Here is a 10,569-nt window from a genome sequence, read left to right as displayed (position 1 = left end):
CCAGCAGTGTTATTTCCCAAGTCACTATTGCTTGGCTTAGGAAGTGACCTCACTGTACCAACTTTCCAAGGTCTCTTTAGCAGTAACAGAGAACTAATCATGACTTATCGTTGTTTGGTACTACAGAACTTGAGTATTGCTGAAAATAGAGACATCTTGTCGAAACTTTTCGTCTTGCACGCATCAGGACAATCCGCAAGAATAACCAATGTAAGGGAAAGTAACAACTTTATACTGTATGAGAAGAGAGTGCTGATTGGTTGGTAAGTGAACTCTGATTGGTAAAGGTGTTGCCATGGAGAATGCACCAGTTAATGATGACTGACAGTTAACTACCAAGCTTTGTTCAAAATTTAATCCAGGCAGCGTGATTCTGACTGGTCAAGGTATAGCCCCGAGGAATGAACCAGTGAATGGCTGTCACCTATTTTGTTTAGCTGAAACAGGTGCAATGTGTGTCGATGTTCTTTCTGTCTGCAAAGAACAGGGACCTGTGTATTAATATATGTAGCTTCCAGTATGCACAAATGTGCCACACTGCGAGTCCTATTCTAAATTGGTTGTCAGCTTAATTCGAAGCACACTGAGGATTATTTAGCTAATGTTGTCCAATCGCAGAATCACATTGTCATGAACTGGTGCATTTTTAAAAATTTATTTTTAACATTTTTTTTATTTAGATACAGCACTGAAACAGGCCCTTCGGCCCACCGAGTCCGTGCCGACCATCAACCACCCATTTATACTAACCCTACACTAATCCCATATTCCTACCACATCCCCACCTGTTCCTATCTTCCCCTACTACCTACCAAGACTAGGGGAAATTTATAATGGCCAATTTACCTATCTCCATGGCAACGCCTCTACCAATCAAAGTTCACTTGCCAACCAATCAGCACTCTCTTCTCATACAGTATAAAGTTGTTACATTCCCTTACATTGGTATTCTTGCGGATTGTCCTGATGAGTGCAAGATGAAAAGCTTCAACAACATGTCTCTGTTTTCAGCAATAATCATGATTTACTTGTCTTCCCAGTGTTCTGGCAGCTAACTGAATGTAACCAGTCAGCATGTACCTCCTGAGCCCACATATGTACCTTTAACAGCAAAGACTTCCATTCAGAACGTATGCAGGTGGTATGTAATTACAGAAACACAGGGATATCGTTTTAGAACCACCACTCCTGACACAGAGTGCGGATTGAGAACTGGAGCAGTGTGCCCAATTCGTGACACTTCTATTATTCCAGTAATCGAGCGAAACCCCAAGCTAGGAGGAGAGTCTCTTAACATTTGCACCATTGTGTTCACAGATGTCTATAGTAACCACCCCCCAAAACCTGATTTTCTTGACTTTTCCTCCTAACTCATGTTGGGATAGGGTCCCATAAGCACCCTTACCACCTCAAGGGCAATTTGGGATGAAAAATAAATGCTGGCCTAGCTAGCGACGCCACATCCAATGAACAAATAAAAAAAACCTTGGCATGTGTTAGCCTTGATAGTGAGTATTGGCTGTCTATTCCACCATGCAGAAGTGCCTCAGAGCGATATTAAATCCTGACCTCAACAAAAGTATGTGCTGGGGGTTGGAAGGGGGTGGGGTGTGGGGGGGGGGTGGTGGTGTGGAGCTGGTGGTGGTGAGGGTGCATCAAAATAGGAAAATGTAACTGAGCACCCCTGCTGATGATACAAAGTTAGGCGGCATTGTAGGCAGTCTAGATGATAGCATAAAAGTGCAAAGAGATATTGACAGACTAGGTGAATGGGCAAAACTGTGGCAGATGGATTTCAATGCAGGCAAGTGTGAGATTATCCATTTTGGACCAAAAAAGGATAGAGCAGGGTAATTTCTAAATGGGAAGAGGTTAACTACAGTGGATGTCCAAAGAGACTTGGGGGTTCAGGTGCACAGATCTTTAAAATGCCACGAGCAAGTGCAGAAAATAATCAAAAAGGCTAATGGAATGCTAGCCTTTATATCTAGAGGATTGGAATATAAAGACACAGAGGTTATGCTGCAGCTGTACAAAACCCTGGTTAGACCCCACTTGGAGTACTGTGAGCAGTTCTGGGCACCACATCTTAGGAAGGATATATTGGCCTTGGAGGGAGTGCAACGTAGGTTTACAAGAATGATACCTGGACTACAGGGGTTAAGTTACAAGGAGAGATTACACAAATTAAGCCTGTTTTTGCTAGAATTTAGAAGGTTAAGGAGTGATCTGATCGAAGTCTTCAAGATATTAACAGGAAAATTCAGGCTAGATAAAGATAAACTATTTCCACTGGTTGGAGACTCTAAAACTAGGGGGCATAGTCTAAAAATTAGGGCCAGACCATTCAGGAGAGATGCTAGGAAGCACTTCTTCATTGCAAAGGGTGGTAGAGGTTTGGAACAGTCTCCCACAAACAGCAGTTGAAGCTGGAGTAGTTGTGAATTTTAAATCTGAGATAGATAGATTTTTGTTAAGCAAAGATATTAAGGGACATGGGCCAAAGGCAGGTATACGGAGTTAGGCCACGGATCAGCCATGATCTCATTGAATGGCGGGACAGGCTCGAGGGGCTGAATGGCCTACTCCTGTTCCTATCTTCCTATGTTCCTATGCTCCTGCCTTACCTGACATCAACTACTTCAACATGATCTACTGCACCATGCTACTTTTTTTAGCAGGTTAATGCACGCTATGTCTTAGGGCTCCTTGAGAACATTTGGTTGTGTAGATCAGCCTCTTAGATATTTTCTTTTTTTTCACTTGCCTTAAAAAAGCACATCCCACCATTGCACATACCAACATTGAAAACTAGCGTTTTGACACAGTCCTAACTTGAATTAATCAGCTGATTAACATGAATATTATTTTGAGTTTTTCTGTTTTTATTTTTTAATATTTCATTTAAATGTTAAATAATGGTACCATAATTGAGAAGCTGGCTTGAAGGAGATTTATGAGCGAGATGAATTAATGTGCACATTTGAAATAATAACATCATTAAATTAATTACAACATCTCCTAAATTAATGACCATCTCTTCTGACATTAATTCGGCTGCATCACACTACTGGGATGAGTTGCAACTCCCAGTTAAATCCTCTAATGATGTCAGGAGCAATGATTTTTCAGCCAACTTTTTCTTTTGAAAAGAGAAATAAAAATAGCTGAGTACTAAAGTAGGGACGTTTTCTCTGCTTGCTATTCATTTTATTTTCTCTCACTTTGTGAAGTCTCCTTGGACCACACATCAGTCCCTGTCTGAGAGAGCTGACAGACCAGCTGCTCCGAGGACTAAGCTAATGCTGCCATAATCCTCCCACTAGGAAGCGTGCGAGAGGATGACTCTTCTTCCGTACTCTGCTTTTCCCATACAAAAAGATCAAGGGTAGGCTCACTACCTACATCGTGACAGCACAGCCAAAATTAGGAACTTGCCATATGCCAAGCGAATGAAAGCACCTAGTCCCATCTAACCCCTCCATCACACATTGCCTTGAATCATCACATTGCATCACTAATGTATGGATGTTAAAGTTAATCATAATTCTTAAGTCTCTTATATTGGGATGTGCTCTTTAATGCTAACTTTAAAGAGAGTGTACTGGATGAATATAACATGACATGTCTGGACAAATTTGCAGAAGCACCAGGATAGAGTTGATAACATTTTAAGCAGCTTTACCACTTGAGTAAACAGTCACACTGTCACAGTCAGAACTGTTCTCACAATCTCACTGAAAATATCTCAAGTATCTCGCATAGTTTAAAAATCTCTATATCACTCAATATATCAGAATTTGGTCAATTGCCCTATGATCTCACTGCAAGCCATTTCTACAACTCACTCGTGACAGAATTGGAAAGGTGGTTTGAAGGATATATTGAACCCATTTGTGTGGAGGAAATAAATTTATGTACTTAAAGGCAAACTTACTACGTCTCATTTACTCAGAATAAATTCATTCATTTTAGTTAAATATATAAATGACTTTAGAAAATAAACACAGCTTTCTGTAAAATGGGCTTACGTTCTGTCTGACTATTTGTAATAATAAATCTCACTCCTAAAATTTCCCTGATGTTAAAGGCTTTAACTCAAGACTTGTCCAATGAAATGCCTGTTGCCATACACAGCTGTACTCTAATAGTAAAGTTAAAGATAGCTTCATTCTAGTTGTGTCTGCTGTGGATTCACATTGGATGCTATATTCAGAACAAAATATTTAGATGGGTCCTGCTGCTGGGTCAGTTCAAAAGTTATACTTTCTCTCAAACTATTTTAGATCTGTCCTTTATTATCTGTATCGTAAATGTGTACTGATATGAGCAAGAACTGCCTGTGACTTCTTCCACTGAAGCCTCTCCCCCATTTGGCCCCATAGTCAAAGGAATCTTCGTTCCTAGCAGTTCGCCTCTTCACAAATCCCAAAGGGAGCATGCACCACACAAATCTAGAGCTCAATGTGCCTGCTATTCCAACCCCATTGCCACCCAATCAATGGCTCATGTTAACGTTCTTCCAACAATTGGTCACAGCCCTATCAGTGAATATTGCCACCCAAATGCATGTAACTCTGAGCGCTCAGCATTAGCAACATCATAAACCTATCAGGAAGATTTTTATCTGATGGCTATTTCAAGTGAAATCGTAAACATTTTGCTTTAGAATGCACATTTTATTAAGAAATGGTCAACTTATGAAATTTTCAAACCAACTTTATGATGTTGCTAACACAAAGGAAGAACTTACACCATATTCCACCTCTCAAAAACATGTCAAAGCTTTTTATGTAGAATGAAATATTTTAACGTGCAGTTGCTCCAATTCTGGCCTCTTCTACATCCTTGATTTTAATTGCTTTGCCAATGGTGGCCGTGCCTTCAACTGCTGAGGCCCTTAGCTCTGGAATTCCTTCCCTAAACTTCTCCACCTCTCTATACATCTCTTTTCTCCTTTAAGATACTCCCTAAAACCTACCTCTTTGACCAAGGTTTTGGTGATCTGCTCTAACATCTCCTTATGTGACTCAGTGTCCAATTTTGTTTGATAACGCTCCAGTGAAGCACGTTGGGACGTTTTACTACATTAAAGGCACGATATAAATGCAAGTTATTGTTACTGTTGTGCAATGTGGCAACCATTCTGTGCACAGAAGTGTCTGGCAAGCAAAAATGAAATGAAAGTGCTGTTGGTCCCTTTTATAGAGACGATAGGCAATATTTATCTTCCTTTAGAACCTCAGTATATGTATCTCCCCGTAACCTATAATGCATTATAGATTTTGGATTGCACCCTGATGTGAGAAAGAGAATGATAACTCTTTGAGATAAAATCCCTTATTAAGGTCATTTAAAAAAAATTTCGCTCAGTTTATCTGAATATGCCTTTCAGTTTTATTATTTAAATTAAACATGTCTGAAAATTGAATTGATTTTATCACCTCTCCACTGGACCACGCTCTCAAATGAAGCATGTTATTGGCAGGCCTATGAAGCTGTATTTACATGGTACCCACAGGCAAAAAAGTGCTTATAATCCAACATCCAGGTTTTATTGATCAGCTTAGCCATGTGTCAGTTGTGACTCAGTTGGTTGCATTCTTGCTTCTGTGTCAGAGGTTTGTTGGTTTAAGTCCCACTTCAGGGCTTGAACCCAACATTCTAGGCTGATACTCCAGAACAGTATTGAGGGAGTACTGTGCTATCTCTTGGATGAGATGTTAAACCGTGGTCCTGTCTGTTCTCTCAGTTGGATATAAAAAATCCCATGGCGCAGGGGGGGCACAGTGGCGCACCGTGGTTAGCACCACAGCCTCACAGCTCCAGCGACCCGGGTTCAATTCTGGGTACTGCCTGTGTGGAGTTTGCAAGTTCTCCCTGTGTCTGCGTGGGTTTCCTCCGGGTGCTCCGGTTTCCTCCCACATGCCAAAAGACTTGCAGGTTGATAGGTAAATTGGCCATTATAAATTGCCCCTAGTATAGGTAGGTGGTAGGGAAATATAGGGACAGGTGGGGATGTGGTAGGAATATGGGATTAGTGTAGGATTAGTATAAATGGGTGGTTGATGGTCGGCACAGACTCGGTGGGCCGAAGGGCCTGTTTCAGTGCTGTATCTCTAACTAACTATTTTGAAGGAAGAGCGGGGAGTAATCCCTGGTGTCCCGGCCAATATGTATCCCTCAATCAACATCACAAAAACAGATTATCTGGTCATTATCACATGGCTGTTTGTGGGAGTTTGCTGTGTACAAATTGCCACGATTCCCACATTACCCCAGCAACTACATTTCAAAAGTAGTTCACTGGCTGTAAAGCGTTTTGGGACGTCCAGTGGTTGTGAAAGGTCTTTAGCAATTGGCTACGATTGCCTCATTTTAAACTTCCAAGTAAAAAAAGGGATGGACAGCCAAGGTCGGCAATACAAAAGGGCAATTGGAGCTCACTCAAGAATGCCAAACTCCAACATCACCTCTTCACCCCCATGTGCACTTATTTGTGTGTGTGAACTGTTTTGAGTCTGCATTTTGAGATTACTTGCTGTTGTAAATCATTAAAATCCATCCAATTTACCGCCACGTGATCCAGCAGGGGGACTTTGTAACTAGCAAGTTACTTGAAAACAAAAGAAAGTCTCCAACTCCCTTTTGTGTGTGTGTGTGCCCAATTTTGTTTATATCTGGTCACACACAAAAAAAACCCAGAAGAGGTTGCAAATAAAAGGCAGACCAGAAACTCCCCCTGCTTATCCTTTTTGCAAGGGTTGATCCTTTGAGAAGCACATTTTCAGCAGCAGTGTGGCAGTATTTAGACTTCAGATTGACAACCTCGAGAATAGAAGTGGCTGCTTCTGACGTAAAAGGTGGATAGGGTTGCCATGGAGATACATTCGCAGGGCAGTGAGAAGGCTTCAGACCCCGCCTTCTGCACACATTACCCTGGAGTTTTTACGTCAATATGCGTCAGCCAGGATAACATGATGCCTCCTGCAACGACCGGGACCTTGTAGCTTTATTTCCCTTTTGTTGTCTCTGAGATTGGGGTTGACTATCAGCTTCCCGCCCTCTCCCCACCCCCAACCTTTTTATTTTCTTCCTCCATCCCCCTCCCTCCCTCCCTTATCCTGATATCACCTGGCCAGATCCAGTGATTTTTTTTTTGATTTAAAAAAAACTTATTTTTGTGTTTGTGGTAGTGTGTGTGTATGTGTGTAGTTGGCTCTTACCGGCTCCCAGCATGGTCATGGCGGATTGTCCGAGCAAACTGCATCGGGCGCCAGTCCGGGTGGGTTTTTATGATATTGAGCGCACTTTAGGCAAGGGCAATTTCGCCGTCGTCAAACTGGCGAGACACCGCATCACCAAAACTGAGGTGAGTGAAACCTTCCTTTACCCTTTTTGGAGAGAAAGCGAGGGGAGGAAATGCTGAATCTTGGCCGCATTGGGGGTAGAAGGTCCCGGAGTTCGAAACCGCGTGTAGCATCCAAAAAGAAATAACTTGCAAAACATTTGGGTTTTTTTTTTCCTGCGTGTGTGTGTGTTTTTTTTTGCATCCTTGTTCCTGCCGGTGGCTGTTTCTGAAACAATCTACATAGGGAGTTAGCTTTTGAGACTTGAATGAGTCGCTGCGACTCATAACAGTTGCGGTGTTGAGCAAGCAGTGCAGACCCTTGTTCCTATTCAGTCGTGTGTCAGCTCGTGTCAGGGACATTCAACACAACATGCCAAGTTCTGGCTACAAAAAGGGACACACCCAGATCACTTACACATGTAAAATAGGAAATATATATTTTTATTTCGTGATCCTCGCCGTGCAATGTGCTCTAAATTGCCTGGCAATTTTAAAAAAAAAGATTATCTATATAAAAACAATATTCATCTCATGCACAGTAGTCTGCTGGAATTCATGTTTTGTCCTCTAGTTAGAGATATATATGCAAAATCACCTTCAATAACGAGTAGATTCCTCTTGTTTTCTGAAGGGAGATGCATAACCGTGCAGGGGAATAAAATATCGTGGAAAGAGTTTCCGGAGTTCTTTAGTAAGGAATAACGTTGAAGTGAGTTTATTTTGGGGGCAAAACATTACTTGCTAAATTTAGTTTCTGATAACATTGTATCCCGGGTTTTATTGTATCCAACTGCCCAAACTGTAAATGTCTTTGATTTCAGCATGATTTTCATCATCTCTCTGTGATACGAAATGTAATTGGTTTCGAGAATTGTCTGGTTCTTTTTTTAAATATGTCCGACAGAAATGCAAGACGATTATTTTGCAGTAATACGAATAAAGGCGACAATGTTTCAAATCATCCCACCTTGTATCACTAATGTATCCAGCTATGTATCAAGTTAAAATGTATCCATTAAGTGGCAGCTATTCCAGTCATTTTGGAACCAATTTGCTAAACAGAAATGATGTCCTCTTCAGGCTAAGCCCAACATTTAGAATTCTTTTGAGGGTTAACTCGCCTGGCTCCAGATCTCCTTGTGACAAAATCAATACCCCTGAAGATTTAGCAAAAAGAAATTGACTTCGATCATATCTAACCGTGCGAGCTGAGAAATAAAAGGATGACCTTTTTAAAAACGCATCTTAATCCTCTTTGGAATATTGCATGTAATGAACTTTGGAATGAGTTGCTCGGCAGGTTGGAGGGAAAATACATAATTAGATGTGCGAGTTGAAATGAATTGATTTTCCGCTGAATTCCTTGGTGGCTGGGAGTTAGAAAAATGAAAACGGCAGAGAGGTTGGAGGTGGATAAAACTTTTGGGACAGATGGAACAAAGTTTTCACTAAAATCGACCCCGTTTTAAATGTAAAACGATCAGAATTGTATTTCAGTTCAGAAATATAATGCACAATTTATCATTCATTTGAATTGCCCGCTTTCCTTTCTCTTAACTGGCCAAGATACTAATTGCAGTGGAAAGTGTACTTCCAACAAATGCTTTGGAATGAAACTAGAATTTGAATTACATAAAGCCTCCCGTCCAGGGCATTGAAAATTGAACTGATATACATATTAAATATGATTATTTGACTGGCCAGTTCACGGGATTAAAATGACACTTTTTTTCCCCCAAGAGGATATTGACACAAAAAAATAGTCTTGGTCAGGTCACAGGCGCTGAAATGTACCTTGTTTGATGCGATTCTCCCAGTGTTTGGAGTTTGTTTACAGGTGGGGATTACATTGAGACTCTTGCTAACGCGAAGAGTGTCTTTGAATTAATTGACAAGGTCCTTTCAGTCATCGTATGTCGGGATGGGTTCGGATTTCCAGCGTGCAAACCCCTTTTAATAATTGATGGAGGTATTCGAGACAAAAGTGACATGATCCCATCTAAATTCAACCCACCTTTCTCTATTAGAAACTTCAAAATTCTTCTCTCAAGCTTTTTGGAACTTTTTGTCCTCACTCTGCCCCCTCCCCCTCAGATAAAACAAATTACACTTGCATGGTATTAGCAAGATTAATACGTTTTCATGAATTTTGTGGCAGCAAAGTGAATAGGGAGGAAAAAGTAACTTTATTTCTGAGAAGATCCAATTCCATCTCTAGTGGCAAGGTGACATGAGTGTGGATTTAATGCTACACTGGTTAATGTTAACTGCCCTCGCCAAACAAGTTTAGAATTCAGTAACTGCCAACATGTTTTAATATTTTAAGGTACAGTTGGATTATTTCAGTTTTTCACCAGCGGGTGGGAGTGTTCACGATACCCTGATAGTTCCAGGTGTTTGTTTTCTCCAATGACATCCCCTCCCCCTTCACCAATGCCAAAAAAAAAATGTTATGCTTGGTCGAAGGGAAAACATAAAACACAGTTACTTTGGATCATCTCAAAGATGATTGGAATGAACGGAATCAGCTTAAGCAAGAATGAAAAGTGCAGTCATCCCTTAAAACATCAGTTCAGTTCCCCGGTGCTTGGCGCAAGTATTGCCTTCCTCTCAAAAGCTGTAATTATCAGGGAGCACCCATGAGTGCGAGAGGATGTAAAGCTGACCTGTGAAAGATCCCCCTTCCCTCTCTCTCTCACCCGCCGTGCTTTTCAGAATGTGCTTTATCGACAAGAAACACCTAGAGGAACAGCCAATGAATGGCGTTAAGGAGTTAGCAAGCACATTTTTTTAAGTGCTCTCAATTGAGTTCCCACATTCTCAAAAGAGCTGTCTCGCTGTTTCTCTCGCGGTAGAAACACACATTTTGCTGCCTTGTCATTGAACAATCTCTAATCTCACGGTTTCCCCATTCTCTAACACAATGAACATGAATTTCAGCCAGATGCTTGGGGACAAAATTGGATCATAAAAGCATAGCTTCTTAGAAATACAAAATTTAAAAATTGTACATATAAATATTGCAGTTTTATTTTCTAAATTTGATAGCTTGTTTGGAATTATGTAAGGCTTTAAAAAAAATTACTGAAATATTTTCGACTCCTGGTATTTGGGATATCAATTTAAGAATTGATCTGCAAATCCCTAACAGGTTGACCACAGAAATGTACAGTGCAGACCCAGGAATTAGGGACTATCCCTTAACTGGAACTGTTCAC

General features: G+C 40.9%; 1 protein-coding gene across 4 annotated transcripts in view; it reads left to right on the top strand.

Moving 5' to 3' along the window:
- The first annotated feature begins 6,943 nt into the window (after nucleotides 1-6,943).
- Nucleotides 6,944-10,569, top strand: part of sik2a (salt-inducible kinase 2a) — a 131,997-nt gene continuing 128,371 nt past the window's right edge. For 2 of the 4 annotated variants that reach the window (XM_068053990.1, XM_068053991.1), the window contains exon 1: nucleotides 6,945-7,372. In XM_068053990.1, the coding sequence (XP_067910091.1) occupies nucleotides 7,238-7,372 (135 nt within the window). In that variant the 5' untranslated portion in view covers nucleotides 6,945-7,237. Of the gene's footprint in view, nucleotides 7,373-10,569 lie in introns of all 4 variants that reach the window. The other 2 variants (XM_068053992.1, XM_068053989.1) reach the window with 2 other exon arrangements.

The sequence above is a fragment of the Heterodontus francisci genome, chromosome 22, assembly GCF_036365525.1.
Source record: "Heterodontus francisci isolate sHetFra1 chromosome 22, sHetFra1.hap1, whole genome shotgun sequence".
NCBI classification, from domain to species: Eukaryota; Metazoa; Chordata; class Chondrichthyes; order Heterodontiformes; family Heterodontidae; genus Heterodontus; species Heterodontus francisci.
This window is presented reverse-complemented; position numbering and strand designations above follow the sequence as displayed.